The following is a 20,551-nucleotide window of genomic DNA, read 5'->3' on the forward strand; positions in this document are numbered from 1 at the left end:
GGGGGGCGGGAGAGTGACGTCACGGCGAGCGTCCGGAGGCCGAGTGCTGCGGGGAGTCCGACTCCAGACCGTAGATACTGAAGAAGGTGCAGCGGCTCCAGCACCATGTTCGGCTCCAGTCGCGGCGGCGTGCGTGGCGGGCAAGACCAGTTCAATTGGGAAGATGTGAAGACTGACAAGCAGAGGGAGAACTACCTGGGCAACTCGCTGATGGCACCAGTAGGCCGCTGGCAGAAGGGCCGCGACCTCACCTGGTACGCGAAGGACCGCGCGCCGTGTACCGGCCCGAGCCGTGAAGAAGAATTGGCAGCCGTGCGTGAGGCGGAGCGTGAGGCGCTGCTGGCCGCACTGTAAGTGCTTGGGCTGCGGGGCGACCGCACGCGCCGGGGGCGGGGTCTGGGTGACCCTGGGGGCGGGGTTGGATGTGGGCGGGGCACACGAGGAAGGCAAAGGAGGGACTAGACCTTTGCTGAGCATTCCCGCCCCTCGTTCGCAGTGGTTACAAGAACGTGAGGAAACAGCCCACCGGCCTGAGCAAGGAGGTGAGTCTGAGATAGGGGTTCAAGGTTCGCAGGGTGGCTGGGGGTCCGTCTGTCCCGGCCTAGAACCTCCTGTCTTCCGCAGGACTTCGTGGAGATCTGCAAACGGGAAGGAGGAGATCCTGAGGAGAAGGGTGTGGACCGGCTGCTGGGTCTGGGCAGCGCCAGGTGCGGCCAGTTGGGGAGTCTAGGGCAGGACTGGGCGGTGATTCAGAACTGTCCTCAAATGCTCTGTCCCCTGCAGTGGCTCCGCGGGCCGTGTGGCACTATCCCGAGAAGACAAAGAGGCTGCCAAACTTGGGCTGTCAGTGTTCACGGTAAACCCTGTCAACCCTAATGCCCAGGATCTTGGGGTTTGGGGGTGTCTGAGATGTGGGGCAGGATTCCCGGAGTGTCCCTCACCACAGCTACTCTTATACAGCACCACCGTGTGGACAGCGAAGGCCCAAGTACTGCCCCATCTGCTACCAGGAAGAAGCCCCGTGCTGAAGACAAGGCTGAACTGGAGTAAGTTGAGTCTGACTTCCTGTGCACGCATAAAGGGGCAAAGCACTGCCTTAGGTCTCTTAGTTTACTGAAGTAGGTGGGCCTCCATCTCCCGGCTGAGTCTCAGTAGCTGCCACAGGCAATCCAGCAGGATAATGGGTACAAACAGGAGGGTGACACTCAGGACCATGATGCTAGCCAGTTTGGTGGGGGGTGTAGTAGTTAAAAGTATAAGTTGGCTTTGGTAGTGGCACACATCTTTCTTTCTGGTAGACAGAAGCAGGCTGATCTCTCATAAGCTGGTTCCAGGCCTTGGGATTTAACTGTATGTGTGTCAGGTTACTTCTACTTTTGTGCCATGTCAGCTTTGTATGTAGGTAAAATAGTGAGTTCCGAGCTTGACAAGGCTGCAGAGAGAGACAGAGAGAAGGCCCACCAGGTTGGTAGCATGCCAGCATTCACCCTTGCTGCTGTGGAGCCAAATATTAAGCTCATTTACAAATATAAACTCACAATGTGTAGAAACGACCAGTGTGCAATGCTAAGGTATGGACCCTGCCCTATTCTGTCTTTCCCTACTGGGTGAGACTACCCCACAGTGGAGTGACTCTAGTTCTTCAGGCTTAGACCCTTTGTATTGTTTCTTGCAGTGCAGAGAGCCATAAGAAAAGCAAGAAAGAAAAGAAGAAAAAGAAGAAGAAACATAAGAAACACAAAAAGAAGAAAGACAAAGAACACAAGAGGGAGGCTGACAGCTGCTCATCTTCTCCCTCTCCTGCCCGGTAGGCTAGGCCCAACTCTATCTGGGTCACTAAGGAAGGGGGTGGGGCGCAAAGCTGGCCAGGGCTTGAGTGATGCTTAGCAGGGTGATGGACCCTTCAAGTGTCCCTGTCTTCCTAGGCCCAGACGCCAGAGACATTCTGACTTCTCTCCCTGCTATAAGAGGAAGCGGGAACATAGCCAGGACAGTGGAAGGAACCCATCCCACAGACGACAAGACAGAAGTTCTGATGACTGAGAATGTGGCTACACCAAAGGACACCAGAGGCCTGGCTGCTCTGCCCAACTCTGAGCTCTGTGGGGTCTATCACTGATGCCAAGTGGCTACCAGCCCACTCCTACTTGCTAACTATCTCATCCCTATCTGGGATAAGGCAGGGCTGCTCCCTAATAGCATCCTGAGCCATGCTTGCTGGATCTTAGGATCTATCCTGCCAATTGGAGGCAACCACTCCGGGTCAGAGTGGGCCCTGGGTTACCAGAGAGCCTAGTGGTTCTATGAGGGTAATGCTCTCCCCTTGTCTCCCCACCCACCCACAATTGCCCAGGAGACTGTCTGCCGCCATAGTCCAGGCCCTTGAGGTTTTGGGGTGTGTGTTACTGATTACTTCTACTTTTTTTTGTATCAGCCCACTTTGTACTTAAGTAAATGTATTTTAAAAGTAGAGTGTATTATCTCACTGAGGACAGGTTATGCTGGGAGCCTACCCCTCCCCCCCACACCTCACCATTCAGTATACCTGAGGGCACTGGGTCTAGGGACCAGAATCCTGTCCTTGAGGCTGCCTTACAAGCATACAAGTGACCAAGAAGTTGGAAGAACAAACTTGTAAATTTGAATGTATCTGCTGTCTGCTAAGAGCTCCAGTAGCCAGCAATTTTATAGAGCCTGTGTGCACATGCTGGCAGACAGTAGAAATTAGGGTTGCTACAATATAGCAAGTTGTTCTGATTGTAAAAGCTATTATGCTGGTAGTGTACACTTCTGGGTAGACCCCAAAGTGTCCTGTGACTCAAGCTGTGGCTTCTATGATAACCTGTGCCCTACAGGTAGCCACCTATGCATGAGAGATTAGTTATCTAAAACAGCAGCATCTCAAAGGAGTGAAGGTCAGTCCTCTTAGGCAGGGGCCCACTCAGAAGGATGGTAGACTTTGGATCTCCTAGTGGTCACACCTACCCAGAGATAGGTACTCCAAGGCTGGCTACCTAGGTGATCACAAAAAAAAGTACCTTAAGACATGAGGGGACCCAAGTCATCCAGATCTCACCAACTTCCACTAGGGCTTGAAGGACATCTGTCTCCTATCGCATCTCAGGAGGGGCAGCCTGGCAGTGGTGGCACTGACACACAAGCCCATCAAATAGTTAAGAGACTTTATTCTAATAGCTATAATTACAGTGCTTGTCGAAATGAAAACTGAAAACAAGTATACAAAACAGTTGATTACTAATTGTGTATTGAAAGCAGTAAGAGGTTCCACGACACCAAATAAACCAGTTCTGAGATTTCCCCAAGATAAATTTAACAGCTCCAGCTTCTTCAGTGTTTATCAAAATACAAAAGAAAAAAGTAGAGGTCGTCTTTCGATGGCAAATCGGACCCTTGCAGGCTGAGGGAGGAAGCTACTTCACACATGGAGATGGGGGTGCTCCAGGATGTGGGTCTGTAATGGACCGACCCTCCCACCTTGCACGCACTCCTGCTGGTGAGACCCAGGCCTCCTGCCAGTGCGTCCAAGTGGGCCCAAGAGTAAGCTGGGTATGTAGGCTGCCATTGGGCCTGGCCACACACCAAGTACAAGCCAGGCCCTGCACCCCACAATGGCTCCCAGCCTACCCCTAGGTGACCATGTGAGCACAAGTACAAGCACAATGCTATGGAATGCAGGTGACCCAAAGACAGGCGAGTCACGGGGGCTCTACTGTGACCATGCAGCGGATGGTGGTTTGTTCGTCACCTTCTCTCCTGTCCCCACAGGGAAACAGGTGATCTGATAACTAGCATTCAGGCCATTAACTGCAAAACCTACACTAGGCATAGTCTCCGTTCTGTGTGTTCAAGTGTTCTTGTCCTGTGTTTTAAACTATTTTTAAAAAATGCACTGAGTTTGGGTTAAAAACCAACCACCAAATGGATACCGACACCAGTCTACAGCCCAATGGCTCCCGGAGGCCAGGTGCCCCTACACCCAAATCCCTTCTCAGTACTGACAGTGAGTTGATTCTCTTTTTACAATAAAAAAGCTAAGTAATATTGCATAGGAGTACCAGAAACTGCCTCAGTGGAAACAGAAACTATTTACATTAAATAAAAACCTGGCTGCAGGCTGCGTCTGCACATGTACAGCACGGTGCGATGCACACTGTGACCAACCCATGGAGACAGCTTCTGGCACTCAGGACCACAGAGTCGCACGTTTGCCACATGAGAGGAAAGCTGAGGGCGGAGAAGAGGAAGTGAGGGGGAAGGAGGGGTCTGGTTCACTTCTGGTTCCGGAGCTGATTAGACAGCCAATCTAGTCCTTCATAGAGCCCGTCTCCGCTGGTGGCACAGGTAGCCTGAATGTACCAGTTCCTGTGGCGTAGAGAGTGCAGCCCCAGCTTGTCTGTGATTTCGGCCGCATTCATGGCATTGGGGAGGTCCTGAAGGAAAGAAGTAATTAGTGGCAGGGACCACAAGCAGCCAGTCACTGTGGGCCGCCTTTTACCCCTCCTCTCTCTTCCCTGATACAGGTTTTCCTTCAGGGAAGGACCTTGCTGGTACCTACCTGCTTGTTGGCAAACACCAAGAGAACGGCATCTCGGAGCTCATCTTCAGCTAGCATCCTCATAAGCTCTTCACGGGCCTCGTTCACACGCTCTCTGTCATTGCTGTCCACTACGAAGATCAAGCCTGAAACATGGCCACATTACTGCATATACTGTACTCTCTCCACAGGATCAACCCACAGGCTCTAGATCCAATCCTCCCACTACCCAAGTTTAGTGTAGCTTCATGCCCGAAATGGCAAAGACCAGTGAGCCAAGCGCATCCCTTTGAGGCATTAAGAGGAATCTAGGACAAGGACTGGCCATTTACCTTGGGTGTTCTGGAAGTAGTGGCGCCACAGCGGCCGAATCTTGTCCTGGCCACCCACATCCCACACGGTGAAGCTGATATTCTTGTATTCAACAGTCTCCACGTTGAAACCTGGGGGTCAGGGTTGTAGCTGAGGGCCCTCTATACTCTGGATCCCCACACCCTACCCCCACCCTGGCCCAGCTTCTCACCAATGGTGGGAATGGTGGTCACAATTTCGCCCAGCTTCAGTTTGTATAGAATTGTTGTCTTCCCTGCAGCATCCAGGCCCACCATGAGAATGCGCATTTCTTTTTTGCCAAAAAGGCCCTTGAAGAGGTTTGCAAAGATATTCCCCATGTTTGTGGACAGGTGGAAGCGATACTGGCCAGAGACCTAGAAAAGAAAAGTGGTTCCAGTCCTATTATATGCTGCCAGTATGGACCCTGTGGTACCTGCCTAGGAGCCCCCTACCCCAAGCTTTCTCTATCCCTCCTGATATATATCTCATGGGAGGATGGGGCACAATTAAATCCTAGGTCCCAGGTGGCAGAAAAGAGCCCTGTCCCCCCAGACTCCCTATGCTCCCCAAGGCCACACACATCAGTTTAGGAAAGCAAAGAGACCACAATAACCCCTTGTCTCCCAAGTCAAATCACTTGTCAGAATGCAGGGACATCTAACTACAATCATGTATATTCACACTCAGGAGCTGGCACTAAAAGGTGTGTTTTGAGAGAACACAGGGCCTCTTAAAATCTAAAAGAGCTCTTCACAAGAACAGAAAAAAACCACTTTACACCTCTATCCTTACTTCAAAGTGTCAAGAGTATCCACAAATTGCAACTAAAGAGATACTCATAACCTATGCTCAATACCACAAGCCAAATGCTCCACCAGCCCCTGGTGGCAGCAAGGCAAGACAAGCCCGCAAGAACTGTGATGTCACCTCTCCAGGCATTTCTGTTAGCCCAGGTCATGGGAGACAGTTGTTAAGGTAGTGTTTTATCTCTAGTAGCCCAAGAGGGAAGAGACTCAAACCACTGGCAATACATTCCTTGAAGACCTGCCCATATAAGAGGATACTATGAGGATAGGCACATGTGAGGAGGATATGTTCCTACAAGGGTGTATACATACTTAGTAGGGCCTACTGGAAGAAAAGAACTTCTTAGCTGGTACCAATTTACTAGGGCCTGTCAAATGTTAAGGGCTTCTAGAAAGGGACAGTAAGGCTTCCCTAGGTCTGGCCTCCCCATCTGGTGGCCACTTTGATCTTCACTCTTCATCCAAATGGATTTACTGCTTGCTTTGTCAAATGCTCACAGTTAACTCTAAATAACAGAAGGTCATAGAGCCTTCATAAGAGTTGTCTTTGTATTATCCAAGGCCCACAGAAAAAAATGAAGGCTTCCCTATATATTGTCCCTCTGTGCTGCCATAACAGAACATCAATCACAAAGTGGGCAACTTAGCAACAACAGATGAAGTGGACATCCCAAATCATGGTCTGGCAGGTTGGATGTCTGGCTCTAAGGGAGGCCTTCAGCTGTATTCTTCTCCGGAGAAGAATGCCATGATCTCATGTGGCCAAGTGAGTGTGAACCTACTTTCAAAGTCCTCTTCTGGATGGCCTTTATCCAGAACCAAACGTCTGCCCAACATTATTGCACTGGGGTTCAATTTCCTATATACACACTTTGTAAAGTGCATTCAGATCACAGTCAGTATGTGAAACACAAAAGATTAGTCATACTATAACATGGACCACCTAGCCTTCCCTTTTCACGTGCAAGTGTGTTAAGGGGCATTCACCATTCTTTAGGGTTCAGTTCTGCAACATCTTATTACACTGTGAAAACTGTTGACTTTTTAACATAGTCACTTCTACTAGCCATTGTTAAATAGGCTCTACAAAGAAGATCTCCCATTTTAGGGGGTACCCACACAAGTAACACATTATATTGTCTTGTTCAGTGGGCTAGACCCAATTTCCTGGATGACGTGATGGCACCATGTCCCAGGTATGGCCTACAGAACCTCTTCACATAATCTCTAGTACCCTCTAGACAATGTTTTCTTTTTTAAGTAATGTAATCAAACAGTTATACAATATGATGCTTATGTTTAAGCAGATGAACAGAAGTCTGCACTCCCCAAAATCACTGCCCATATGGACAGAGAAAAAGGAGATGCTGAGGATTGCACACCCAATTCTTCACTTTATTCATCAGCTAAGACAGAGCAATAATGATATTTTTAGTACTAAAGGCCTTCTACTTCATTTTCTTTTGGTTTACTTTGTTTCGTTTTTCAAGACAGGTTTCTCTGTGTTGCCTTAGTTATCCTCAAACTCCCTCTGTAGACCAGGCTAGTCTTGAACTAACAAAGATCCACCTGCCTCTGCTTCTGAGTGCTGGGATTAAAGGTGTGCCTCATTACTTCACTTTAAGTGCTCCTTCCTTAGGAAGTCCCCAAGGATCCCGGGATGGGTTGAACAGTATAGAGGCCAAGGTGACTAAACCCCAGCCAAACGAACACAGTGGAGTCCCTGGAACACTTGTCATGGATAGGATCCAGCTGTGAGTACCTTCAGCCCCTCACTGAGTGGGGGGTGTTGTGTAAGAGTAGCGCAACCACAGGACAGAGATGTAGGGCACTCCTAGAATGCCCCAGAAGATACGAACATAAGCAGTTTCTCAAAGCCTGGCTCCATCTCTTTAAAAGCCTCTAACAGAGATTTCAAAATGCAAAAATGGAGCTTTTTTTTTTTTTTTTTTTTTTTGACTGGAAGCAAGCCAAAAGAGGAGGCAGGCCACTTAAAAGAAAAGCCACTGGGGCTGGAGAGACAGCCCAGAAGAGTACTGACTCTTCCAGAGGACCTGAGTTCAATTCCCAGCACCCACATGGTGAGTCATAAGCTTCTATAATGGGATCTGGTGCCCTCTTCTGGCATACGTGCAAATAGAGCACTCATATACCCTTAAAAAAAATCTTAAAAAGAAAAGCCAACACAAACAAACAAAAAACTCAGGGTAGGGACGGAGCTCAGTTGGCAGAGCATCCATGAAATCAAGTTCAATCCCCAACACTACATAAACAGGGTATGGTGTACATGCTTGTAAACCCAGCACTGGGGAGGATAGAGGTAGGAAGATCAGAAATTCTGCCTCAGCTACTCAGCAATTCTAACCTACAAAAGACCTCAAAAACAGTGTGAGATATGTTATCTCAGGCCTTTAACCCCACCAACCAGCAGTCAGAGGTAAGTAGCTCTCTGAATTCAGGCCAGGATAGTCTAAAAAAGTAAGTTCCAGGTCACCTGAGGGACATAGTGAGACCCCATTAAACAATAAAACACCCCAAAGCCTGAATGTACTGGAACAATAGAAAATGAGGAACGGCTCCCAGAAAGCAGAACAGGAAAATAGATAACACAAGAGAATGACACAAAGTATGATGCTAATCTGGAACATATAGTGAAACCGTCAAAGAAAAAGAAGGAAAAAATCTAGGTGTTGAGTCATGCCTGGAATCCCAGCACTGAGCCAGCAGACACCAGTCTGAACTCGTCTTGAGACTTTACTCTAGAAAAACTAAGAAACAAAACCAATTACCAAAGGAGGAAGAACATGAAGACAACAGGAGAGGAAAATAGAAAGTGAGAAGAGAAAGAAAACAGATGGACAGACAGATTGACAAGACTAACTACAAAAAGGAGACTCTTAGCTAGGCAGGAGGAGCACATGCTCTAAGGCTGCTGCCTGCTGCCAAAACACTCTGTGACAATGACAATGCAGTGCTGGTGGGAGGAAGACTCTCAGGCAACGCTCTTTAAAAATTCTGAGATTATGGCTCTCAACCTTTAATTCCTACCAATTATAGATAGTTAAAAACAATTTCAACACGACAAGGCATCCCATGAGGATCCAAACCAGGCAAAGGCAAGTGAGCCCAAGATGAATTAAGGAGTCACTAAATGCCACAGAGCAGGAAGCACTCATTACAGGGGGGAAAATCCAAGGAGGCAATGCACATAATTTATTTTAAACAAAAAAGCTTCATAGAAGCAGGTAACTCTGTTCAGCAACAAGTTGTCCACGCAATAAAATCTACCTTTCTTCCAAATCAACCTATCACAAATGGTTATCAATGGAGAAACAGGAGGGATCCACCACTGGTGACTAAAGTGCCACCAGTGTGCTGGGGGTGGGGTGGGGGTGGGATTGGTGAGGCAGAGGGGGCATGAAGATAGTACTTTATGTTCAGATACTGTGTAGATCGCTTCTCGGCCTTTTGGCTAAGATCAAGTGCAGATACTGTGTAGAAACCAAGATTGCTGGTACTCACTAACCATGTATGAGCAAATATATGTACGATCACAGTAAGGATGAGGCAGAATTCAAGATAATCAATCCTTGGCTATAAATAGTGGGTTCAAGGACAGCCTGAACTACATGAGACCCTACTTAAAGAAGAAAAGTGCACTCAAGCGCGCGCGCACACACGAGAGCGCACACACACGCACACACGCGCGCACACACACACACACTCCAGAGGAAGGCAGAGGGGAAAGGATACGAGCAACCCTCTCAAGTCCCTACAGTAGCAGACAGACACCCTGAATAACTGTGTCTAGTGGCGGGGACCTCAGCCAAGTCTGACTGCATAGCTGCATGAGTGCCCTATTGTCCATGACGACTGTTATCCAGTGTGGCTTTCATGCATGTGATCTGGCATGGCCCACAGCTGAGTGTGCCTTTTCTGTAGAAAGGCCATGAGAACCATAGTGAACATTTTCTTTCTTTCTAACAAGAATCACCAAAGGGAAAAGTAAACATACAATTCAATGATGAGTTCTACATTTACAACATTCAACAATGTAAGCATGTAGATTCATCCTGCTGTTCACAGGCAGATGTAATAGGCACTTCTGTGTCCACATGCGGCCCCACACACTGCTTCTAGAACAGGGAGTCTCCACAGAGAGAAAAGCCTAGTGGCTACAAGGGCCAATCACCACCAGAGGCTCTGGGTACAGGCCCCAACTGCTTGATGCCCAGTCAAGTTGCTGCCACCTTCCCTCTACAATCCCACACACAAGCTAAACCTGCTTTTCAGGCTCTTCTGCATTACTCCCATTAGCAGGCAGTGAAAACAGACTTCCCAGAGAGCCTCTTGCTGGTTTATTCTGCCTCCCAAAACACCAGAGGGAGTGCCTCAAGCAGGAGGACCCACAACCACTGTTAGGTGGTGGTGGTGGTGGGGGGTGTCAAGAAAGTTCATTCTTTGGAGAGGAGAGGACAGTGGCTGAAGCAGCTTCTCCTCTGGCAACCACACTCCCTACACCACCCTCTCTGTCAGTAGCAGGGCTTTCCTTCGCTCTTAAGTAAAGGTGAAAAAACACAACTGAGTCCACACCTATTCCACAATGATAAATGAATGCAACCTGACTGGTTTATAGCAGTTGAACGGGAGCCTGAGCAGCAGCCAAGAGATAGCTAGGAGGATGGATCGTCCTTCCACAAGACTCAGAAAAAGCCAGACAACCTTCTCTAAATCAGATTGCAGGTTTGCCATTTTCCTCCAATTATTACCACTATTTTGAAGAATCCCAGTAGGAAGAGAAGTTTTCTGCTCTGGGCTGGAGACTCAATAGAATGTCCTGTCCTGAATAGGACTCATACTTACTACCTGAATGAAAAATTGGTGATGTCTTAAAGAGTTAATCCCTTTTAGGAGGCTAGAAAGATGGCTCAATCGGTAAGAGCACTTGCTGCTTTTGAAAAGGACAATAGTTCCATTCCCAGCACCCACATGGCAGCTTACAACCATCAGTTCCATTCAGTTCCAGGAGATGTGAAGCCCTCTTCTGGCTTCTGCAGGAACTGCACACAGGGAACACTAAAAACACTGGAGCCAGAGCTACATGCCCCCAAAAATAAAGTTCAGCCACATCCATCAAGTGTATATTCTCAGCTATCAGATTTGAGGAAATCTACCAAATCTAAACTTTTCTTAAAGAACTTGAACACAGTATATAAAACACTTTCTAACTAAAGTTTTTAGTAGAGTCCAGTATCCCAAAATCAAATACATGAAAGCCTGCAACTTAAAAACAGCTTTAGTGTCATGTGCAACATGGCCACATGCTGACCTCTGCACACACTGCTTTTTGTACATCAACAGAGGCTGCGTATGTTTGCTCCTAAAGCCTCAGGTCTTCACATGTCCCTCAGCTACATTCCAGGCTTATAGGTCTGGTATGTTTATGCAATACAAGGACTTCTACATTTTGTCATTATTTCATAAAATTTACTTAAGAGTAAAACTCAGTGTGCTGATACTAGGGCAGGCAAGCACTCTTATAAGGGCAAAACCATGACTCAATCAACTGTTCCAGGATAAGATCTGAAACTCATGCCTGCTCTGCACACTGCCTCCTCGAAGCTTCTTCAGGGAAGGGGAAACCCACCAGGTCTGACTTGTAGGTAGGATAATGAGTGAAACTGATGTTAGAGCATTCTTTGCAAACTTTGCAAACTTAAGGTGACCGCCACCCACAAATCAGTGTATATACCCACACTCAAGTAAAATTCTGAGCTAAGTTTTTGAACTACAGTAACTAGAATGATGAACCTCATCTTTATACAGCTTCTCCTTTTATTTTTAAGCATTACCATTTCTTAACATAACTACCCTCAAAAATGTCAAACATTCACAGCTACATTTACTCTATACATCAGCAGCTCTAAGCAAATAACTGGGCTATCACATGGTCTGTAACTAGAGCTAGAATAAGGAATTCATGAAACATAATTTTTGAGACTTATAAAGGCTCCAATGGGGAAACATCTTGCCACATTGTTTGTATAAATCTTCTTGGAACAGATACCTATTTTTCTGTGTCTTGTCTTCCTCTCAGTAACAGAATCCGGACTTGTAACTGGAGTCAGGGCTTCCAGAATAATATGCACATTCTGAGTTTCCTGCAGCTCTGCATACCTACAGCACCTACCTAGAAGCCACAGAACCACACCCAAACACAGCAGTTCTCAACCTGTGGGTCTCAACCACTTTAGGGGGTCATGTATCAGGTATCCTCCGATTCACAATAGTAGCAAAATTAGTTATGCAGTAGCAATGAAATGATTTTATGGTTGAGTATCACAACATGAGGAACTAGAATAAAAAGTCAAAGCACTATGTAAGTTGAGAAACACTGCCCTAACACATACTCACATACTGCTACATATATATTTCTACTTTGGCAGGAAGTACAGATAACCTCTACTTATTCTCACTGGAAAAACTCCAAAACTACAGATTAGAATTGGAAATAGCAGCAGAGCATTAGGCCTGCTCCCCAAAACCATAGACAAAACAAAGCAAGAAACACAAACAAGCATCAACCCAGAAACACATCTAAAATGGTGGAAAGCACAGTATAAGAACACAACCATCGGGGTTGGGGATTAGCTCAGTGGTAGAGCGCTTGCCTAGCAAGCGCAAGGTCCTGGGTTCGGTCCCCAGCTCCGAAAAAAAAAACAAAAAAAAAAAAAACACAACCATCCTGAAATCAGGGGACAAGGCTCAGCTTGGCCCTCTCTGGAGACCCTGTAGCCACTTGTTCTGTCTTCATAACTGTCAGCCTAGGATAAGTCTGGTGCTTCTGAGGAAGTCCCTATCCTGACCCCTTGAAAGGGCAAGGTTGGCTGTATCCCCCAAACCCTAGCCCTTTGAGCACATATATGGAGCCAAGATCACACTCTGATCTCCACCTTCAGATCAACATCCTTGTTTGCTAACATGCACGTTCTCAAACACTGAAGGCTCCTGCTGAAGCTATGAAGCTGAACCTCCAAGTGGCTATGGCTTTTCAATGGCCACCCCTGCTCCACTGGTCTTTACAGAGGGCAGTGTATATACAAAGCCAAGCATCACATACCCACATATAATACCACCATCCCGGGCTCAGGAGAAGCAGGTGGACTCAGAAGAGCATTAATTTCTGTTGTAAAGAAAATCAAAGTAATAAAGCTTTACCAGATCACCTCTTTATGAGCTTCCCCCACCCCCAGAAAACACACACACACACCCTGTGAGGCCAATGGATCTGGACCTAGCATCCCAGAGGCCCTTTTCACACTGAAGAAAAGGGGAACTGGAACAACCAACAGCTAGCTCATGGTGCTTTCATAAAAATAAGCTCTTCCTCAAACCAGCTACAATTAGCAGGGTACTCTTCTACTGAAACTCAATGTTAATGTTGCATCCAACCATACTTTAGAGGCAGATAGCCACTGGAGTACTTAATAAGTTTGAATAAATCGATTTCTTTTTTTTTTTTGGTTCTTTTTTTCGGAGCTGGGGACCAAACCCAGGGCCTTGCGCTTCCTAGGCAAGCGCTCTACCACTGAGCTAAATCCCCAACCCCAATAAATCGATTTCTAAAACTTGACTTTTGCTATCACCATGGCTCAAATCTGTAATCCTAGCATTCCAGAGGCTGAGGCAGAAGGACTGTCCTGAGTTCAGGGCCAGCCTGGGCTATAGTTAGAGAATGTCTCAGGACAACAAAAACCAGAAGCTAGAGACAGCTCTGCTGCTAAGTACTGCTCTTACAGAGGGTCAGAGTTCAATTCCCAGAATTACATCAGGCTGTTTATAAGGGTCTGTAATACAGCTCCAGAAGGATCTGACACACTACTACCTCCTTGAACATCTCCACTCACATATCCATATAAAGACACATACACAATTTAAAAATTAAAATATATATATTAATACATAATTTTTAATTAAAAAACAAAACCTCTTATCTCTACCTATGGGAACTTTCATTCTGAGGTTAAGAAGTACCCTGTTCTTTCTTTTGAAAAACTTGCTCTTCAGGAAGAAAGAGAGGAGTAAAGTGTACAGGAAGGCTAAGCTGTCACTAGGCTCTCTCCAGCTTTGGTTCTGCCCCACCCTGCTGGCTGGAGTGAGGCAAACACACAGAAGGACAAAGACCAAATCCCCAAGTCCGCTGTCCTTGTTGAGCCTGGCACTGCTAGCCACACGCCACACACCCCTATTTCCCCCACCATCCCAATGTCAGAAAAGCTTCTCTAAAGCAAATTTTCTCTCTAAACCATATACCTGTTGCTGCCTCTCCTTTAGTTTCCAGAGGCCTCCCCTGAGGTGACCCTCACCCAGTGCATTTTCTAGCAGATGCCCCCATTCTCTGGGTCAGTAAGGCTCTTCTTCCAAGTTTCCACATTCAGCTTTTCTATCAATTATTTCCTGCGTTCCCAAATTTCCATCTGTTCTTCAGACCCAAACAATGGAGACTTGCTACATCCACTCCCCACTACACGACAAGTAAATTAATCAGGTACAAGGTGGCACCAGTAATGTTAGGAGCCTCACACAGAGTAGCTATGAGAACAGTCTAGTGCCCATTATACCCTCAAATCCCCTAAGTCTACCACCTGGAAAAGAAGCCCAACAGACAACCTAAGCTTGCACAACATTGAAGAGCCCCATGAGCCCACCCCAACAATGAGATCACAGAGACACAGGGGAAGTAACTTCATCAAAAGGCAGCCATTGCCATACAAGACAAAAGGGGTGGCTGGCTACTGGGGCACTAAATGCCAACCACAGCAATCTCAAGGGCATCCCACTTCAAAGAAGTAATTTTTTCCCCCTGAAAAATGAGGACGTTTGTTAAGGTGCTGAAGAGAACAAAATACACTATCCTGGACTTATAAGATAGTTAAGGCTGGGTTCCTGGAAGATTTGGGAATGTGTTAACATTATGCCAAAGAAAAGCTCTATCTTTCTGTGATCAAGCTTGGGCTATCACAGAGGGATTTTCCACCTACATGAAAACCACACAAGTGGCTAAGTGCCAGACATATTGGCTTCCTACCTGAAAGAGCCAAAAAGGTTCCCACAGATTTCAAAATACCCTGCGGACTACAAAGCTGCTTCTGGGACCAGGGCACCCTCTTTCTAGTCCTACCCACCACCGACACCCCCACACAGCTCTGGGCAGGTTTCCAAACTCAAGGATAACTTACCCAACTCACAGCCCTTCTGTCAAATGTCCTGGTCTACTAAGAGGCCGTTGGTTCCTCCCTCAAACTTGCCAATCTTTTTCTATAATATCTCTGCAAAACTGTCACCTTACAGGTGACATTTCTGCCTCCTTGGATAGGCAATACCCATGTTGTTTTAGGAGGGGGGAGGGGTGGATCTCTCACTGTCCTAGGAGCTAACTCAACTGGAATGGCTTACTAAGAAAGTCCCAGTGATCCTCCTGTCTCTGCCTTCCTAGTGCTGGGATTAGAAGGTCTGTATGTGAAGGGGGATTTAACTCCAGTCCTCAGGCTTGTGCAGCAAGTATTTGACTCACTTGAGCCAACTCCTTAGTTATTCCCTTTTAAGACACACATTCACTGCAGTATAAATTACATATATTTAGCCAGGCACGGTGGCATACGTCTTAAACCCCCCAGCACTTGGGAATCAGAGGCAGTTGGATCTTTGTGAACTCAAGGCCAGCCTAGTCTATATAGTCTAGGATGGTTAAGGTGAACGTTCCAGTACCAATGCATGGACAAGTAGCTTTGTCCCCACGTCCATCTTCTTCCACGAGGTCCCTTATAGGTACTCCTTGTCAGAGGCAAAAGCAATGTTGTTTTTAAAAATTAAAATGTTTAAAAGTTAAAAAAAAAAAGGCCCTTGGGATATTTAAACACACAAACACACACTCTCACACTCCCCCCCCCCCCCCCCCGTGGAGAGGTTAATCTTAATGACAGGGAAAGTCTACAGGGCCAACAAGGAATGCTGCACTGTTTTAAATTATGTACAAATTGTACTTCTGTGTAAACATTCCTGTATCTGTAACTTCTGAACACTTGGGGGTGCACAGACCTGGGAACTGAAGGTGAAGCGACAGCACAGAGGAAGCAAGGTATGTGTCAAACTTACTCCAGAACTGTCAGCAATAAACAGACATTTCAGTTATTCACATCAGCATGTCCAAAGTCTGATATGACTTCAGAAAAATGTTAAAAGCTGAAAATAATGCTAAGCAAAATCTTACCACCAATGTCACTAGAAGATGGAGTATGTATATATAACTGTCTAGATTCACACGAGGAAGAAGTGCATTCTTATCTGCAGAACAGGAAGCTTTCGAGAACACTCATACCAGGCCACCTAGACCTGCCTTCACTCTCTTCAGCAACGAGTCTCACTAAACCCCTTTCTTGGCCACATAGACCTAAACTATACCAACAGAATTAAACAAAACAAAAAACTTGTTAGAAGACACCTAGAAAATCTAGGCCAAAAACAAACGTTCCTGTTTCAGTATATGGTACTGCAATATTTTACATCTGGTACTGACAAAAAGCAAGAACCTTTTGGAAAGAACTCTGGTTTGCTAACATCCCTTTAACAGGTACACTTACCTTTATAAATACTAATTAAGAAGACTTTTTAGTTCTATCACACGCTTTTCAATTCCTAAAATGTCCAATGATAATAACCAAGTCTCCTTCATACTTTACAGCCGTGAATCTCAGATCCTCAGATCTGGGGAGACGTTGTCTGCCTGAACTTAATCACCCCCAACTGCTGTCTGTAAAATATGCCTGCCTAGCATGGTGGCACACAACTGTAATACCAGCAGGCTTACAGAGGTGAGGCAGGAGGATCTCAAGTTTAGGGAAAATCTGTACTACACAGTGAAACCCTTCCTCATGAACAGCACCAATAACATTTGTCTGTCTTCCTATTTTCTGTCAGTCCTGCTCTTGTCACTTAAAACTTTCCCTATTATCAGGGCTTGCAGGGAGTGCCACTGTTCCTATTCTATTGGCTGCTGACAGACTACCAAACTGTTGCCACTTTGAGTAAAAAAATCAGTAAAGAGGATCAGAGTGTGTGGAGGCTGGGTTCTAATCTGTCTCACCACTATCTGTGTAGCAGGACAGGGTGGTGGAACTCGGGTGACCACCTAAAAGGTCCCTCTGGAAATAAAGAGACTGGGTGTGCCTCCACTAACAAGTTTTCCAGCTTATCAAGTCACTTGACCCACCAGAGAGGGCTGTTACCTTTCAGACATTGACAAACTGCACAAGCTATTATCTGTAATCTGTATCACAATCAATACTGGACACAGACCTTGGTGTGTAATGAGGAATCCCAATGTATACACACTCCCACCCCAGCTACCTTTAGCTTCTCAGTAGGCAGTGTCAAATCTTCAATAGTAGATTCAGCATACACAAAAAGATGCTCTTGCTTGTCAAGATTTCGAATCAAAGAAATTTTCATTTTTCTCTCCTCACCATCTCTAACAATTTCATGAATATAAAAGCTCAAAGGGATTCAAGAAAGCCAACAGGGAAGAAAGACCATGAATGACATAGCAGCCTAGAGCACGCTGGGTCTAATGGGACTCACTGATGGCTCCTCAGTGCAAATGACATAGCCCTTGTGATTAAGAGTAGATTTAAACCTGTGTATCAGAGCCAGGAGGTGGTAGCTTATGTCTTTAATTCCAACTATGGAGGCAGATTTCTGAGTATGAGGCCAGCCTGGTCTCAAGAGGGAGTTTCAGGACAGCCAGGGGACACAGAAAAACCCTGCTCATCAATGTAACATTTAATTCTAAGAATCTGAAAGAAAAAAAAAAAAAAAAAAAAAAAAAACAACTTGACCCAACACTTTCAAACCATTGTAACAAGCTATTGCATGAACTTGCACAACAAGTTTTTTCTCTTGGTTAGGCTTCCTGACACTGTGTTACCATAGCAACTGCTTGTCTAATTTACCTTTACATTAAAAAAAAAAAAAAAAAGGTGTTTTGAAGCCTGTCTGGTCCTGGGCAGAGGAAGCAGCCCATTGGAGTGAAGATTGTGGACATCCATTCTACAAGGTGCAAGAGGTGTAGTGGACATCCCAGCTGCATGATTTTACAATTAGAACTGTGTGTGTGGGGCACAGAACTAGTTATTGCTACTTTCCTCTCAGGATGAGTAGACTGAGTATGAGTCAGCTGTTATTCACACTGTCTTAAACCTTGTGTGCAGTGCTAGAGACCAAACCAAGACTTCATGCAGGCTAGAAAAGCACTCTACTATTCCGCTCCTAAACCTTTTTGAAGTAGCAATTCTGTACATCTGCCTCACAAACAAGAGAACAATGTGATGATCCAGTGACTCAGACCCATTTTCAAACCTAAGGCTAAGTGATCGACATTCCAATGAGGGAAACCTTTATGCTGTGGAGACAATGTAACTCCAACAATGTAGCTCCCACATCTGCGATTGGCCCTTGACCACAGCAGAAACCAGGTAGTAATACTGTGCATCAAATCTCACAGTCTAGGCTATTTCTAATAGCCCTGCTAAAAGCTCAAAGGTGAGGACTTTACAGTCACCCATGTCAGACACTGTAGATACTGGTTAAGACAGTGGAGAGACATGAGGCCAGCACACAAAGCACCATGGCATCTCACCATTCTGACAGTCACAGCAGAAAACACCAGAATCAGCCTGCAGGAAAAACTGCTGACCACTACTACTTGTGAAACAAGAACTACAACAGACTACTCCAACATGGGTTGTGGCATCAACTACTGGGCCCTCCAGTGACTTCTGGGACCAAATGCAGCTGACCCTTCCTTTCCTGACAAAGCAGCCACTTGCTGTTTGAATGGGAGAATTCCTTCTTGATGCAAGCAGATTCCCTGGCATTTAGTGTTTGTTATATGTGGCTAGACCACATAACATATGTAGCTAGCTACATTACAACCTGACATGGCATGACCATCCTGAATAGACAGCCAGAATCCTGTACTGGATCTGGCCTCTGTACCTGCATATTGCTCAGAGGCTGGGAGCAGGTTATTCCATGGGCAGGTTAAAGATTCTCCAATTCAGAATGGCCTTTTCTAATCCACCAAAAGCATAAAGGGAGTCAGCCAAGAGGCGAAATAACGCTCAAACCCCTCCAGAGGCCACTGGGCTCTAGAGTGCAGACCCCATTGCAGATCTCATCGAGGGTATGCGGGGCCAAATCACGGCTAATTGGGGATCACAGTGGGCATTCTGGGATCCCCTGAGATCCGAATATGTGTTAAATCCCAGCACCCGGTCATCAGTTCCGAGTCCCTGTCCGACACCTGTCCCTTTCCCTTCCCCCTTCCTACAACTTCGGTCCTCTAGGCCGACAGGAACAGGACTCGAGAGACAGAGGAGGAAGACCTCGACACCCGAGTGACCTTGACGCCGTCTCAGGGCCACCCGAGCCTCAGTTTCCCCAGGCCCAAGGCTCATGCCGTTTCTGAAGCTGCCGGTTAGCCTTTAAGAAGGGAAACTCCGTGACCCCCGAGCCCTGCTCCCCGCAACGGGCTCCCGGGCCGTGGAGCCTAGGAAGGGCGCAGAGAGGAACAGCAGGAAACCTGGCTTCCTGGAGAAGAGCCGGCGTCCTGGCCGGACTTCCGGGCTGCGGCCCGCGGCGGGCGGCCTGGCGTAAGGGCCGCGGAGTGGGGGAGGGCCAAGCGGCCGTGGGCGACGCGGGACTTGGGGGCGCCCTGATCTTCTGTCCGGCCTGCCGCCGAGCCCACTGAGCACAGACCTCAGGCCGCCCGACCAGACTCGGTCCTTAGCAGCCGCAGCCGAGAGCCCCGCGATTCCCACGATGACCAGCCCGTGGCCTCCCCAGCTTCGGCCTCAGAGAGCCCCGCTTCTCACCTCCGCGGCGGCTGCTCCCAGCCAGGCGTTGGTTTCGCTCCCACAAGATGGCGGCGCTGACGGCAGCCACGTCAGCGCCTGCCGCGGGGCACGCCGGGGGAAGAGGGCGGGCACGCAGGAGGCCCCGCCCCTTCACGAATAGCGCTTGCGCGTCTGCACCCTGACGCCTTCGTTGGGTGGAGCCAAAGTCGCTCTGTTTCCGGATCGGGTCCCGGGCTAGCACACCGGCTCCGGAGATTAGAACGCGCAAGGGTGTGGTGCATGGATTTCCCTGTCCTACGGCGCGTGCGCACGCGCATCTTCCTGCGGAATTCCAGCCCATTCCGCGGATGCGGGGGTTGAGGCCAGTAAGCGTTCTAGAGCGCCAAGGTCAGAGTGGGAAGGTCGTGTTACCCCTGGGAGTGTGATGTCCTTCTCAGAGTACCCCAGGGTCTCTGATACTTCAGCTGAGTCGGGGCATTGAAGAGAATGATGTAACAGACAAATGGCCAAAGTGGGAAGAAGCACAGGCCAAATGTCAGACAAACACCATGTCCCTACACTCGTCTTGGACCCGTGTGCACACTCAGAGCTGACTGAGAGGACTAGAGACCTGTGCGGGCATAGCACTGCCTGAGAGGCTACTCTGGGTTGCCCCTAATGGGGTGGCCTCCTTCAGGGTGCAGGAGAGAAGGTGGAATCCGTTAACTCTCCCCATCTGTGCTGGAGTGAGGCCCAGGTTCTGTCCTCCCTGTCCAGTTCTTCCACTCCATGTGCTGTTGTGAGGACTCCCACAGGCAGGAGATTTTGAGGGACTTAGGAGATTCTTTTGAGCCTGGAGCCTTATCTATTGAGTTGGCAGGAGGCAATTGTGTTGCCTGGGCTTACTTCAGCCACTGTTGTGTCAAGACACAGGGTGCAGGGCATCCTCACTGCGTTTGCGGGTT

The 20,551-nt window shown here is 47.4% G+C and overlaps 2 protein-coding genes across 5 annotated transcripts; one reads left to right on the plus strand and one right to left on the minus strand.

Annotated features, from left to right (window-relative positions):
• Positions 1 to 7: 7 nt before the first annotated feature.
• C10h1orf35 (similar to human chromosome 1 open reading frame 35) lies at positions 8 to 2,470 on the plus strand. The gene is made up of 7 exons (NM_001100551.2): positions 8 to 350; positions 497 to 542; positions 625 to 707; positions 784 to 856; positions 961 to 1,046; positions 1,676 to 1,807; positions 1,926 to 2,470. Exons 1-7 carry the CDS (start codon positions 106 to 108, stop codon positions 2,041 to 2,043), a joined length of 783 nt encoding a protein of 260 aa, NP_001094021.1. The 5' UTR covers positions 8 to 105; the 3' UTR covers positions 2,044 to 2,470.
• A 695-nt stretch (positions 2,471 to 3,165) lies between these two features.
• Positions 3,166 to 19,669, minus strand: Arf1 (ARF GTPase 1). 4 transcript variants are annotated; one of them, XM_087574157.1, is made up of 6 exons: positions 19,626 to 19,669; positions 12,815 to 12,877; positions 5,079 to 5,262; positions 4,888 to 4,998; positions 4,577 to 4,701; positions 3,169 to 4,451 (listed from the first exon to the last, which is right to left on the minus strand). In XM_087574157.1, the coding sequence occupies exons 2-6, from the start codon at positions 12,818 to 12,820 to the stop codon at positions 4,290 to 4,292; spliced, it is 588 nt and encodes a 195-aa protein (XP_087430283.1). In that variant the 5' UTR covers positions 12,821 to 12,877; positions 19,626 to 19,669; the 3' UTR covers positions 3,169 to 4,289. The 4 variants fall into 4 exon arrangements, with proteins under 4 accessions (NP_001400967.1, NP_071963.1, NP_001400966.1 ...); NM_001414038.1 differs by lacking the exon at positions 12,815 to 12,877 and having other exon boundaries at positions 3,166 to 4,451; NM_022518.5 differs by lacking the exon at positions 12,815 to 12,877 and having other exon boundaries at positions 3,166 to 4,451; positions 19,510 to 19,669.
• Between the last annotated feature and the right edge of the window lie 882 nt (positions 19,670 to 20,551).

This window comes from Rattus norvegicus, chromosome 10, assembly GCF_021556685.1.
Source record: "Rattus norvegicus strain SHRSP/BbbUtx chromosome 10, alternate assembly SHRSP_T2T, whole genome shotgun sequence".
In the NCBI taxonomy this organism is placed as follows: Eukaryota; Metazoa; Chordata; class Mammalia; order Rodentia; family Muridae; genus Rattus; species Rattus norvegicus.

Excerpts from the sequence above, each read along its gene's own strand:
- C10h1orf35 (NM_001100551.2), top strand. The coding sequence starts at position 106 with ATGTTCGGCTCCAGTCGCGGCGGCGTGCGTGGCGGGCAAGACCAGTTC. Across the intron at positions 543-624 it reads CCACCGGCCTGAGCAAGGAG|GACTTCGTGGAGATCTGCAA; the intron begins GTGAGTCTGAGA and ends TGTCTTCCGCAG. Across the intron at positions 708-783 it reads CTGGGTCTGGGCAGCGCCAG|TGGCTCCGCGGGCCGTGTGG; the intron begins GTGCGGCCAGTT and ends TGTCCCCTGCAG.
- Arf1 (XM_087574157.1), bottom strand. Across the intron at positions 4,999-5,078 it reads GACCACCATTCCCACCATTG|GTTTCAACGTGGAGACTGTT; the intron begins GTGAGAAGCTGG and ends CCTGACCCCCAG. Across the intron at positions 4,452-4,576 it reads TGGTGTTTGCCAACAAGCAG|GACCTCCCCAATGCCATGAA; the intron begins GTAGGTACCAGC and ends TCTTTCCTTCAG.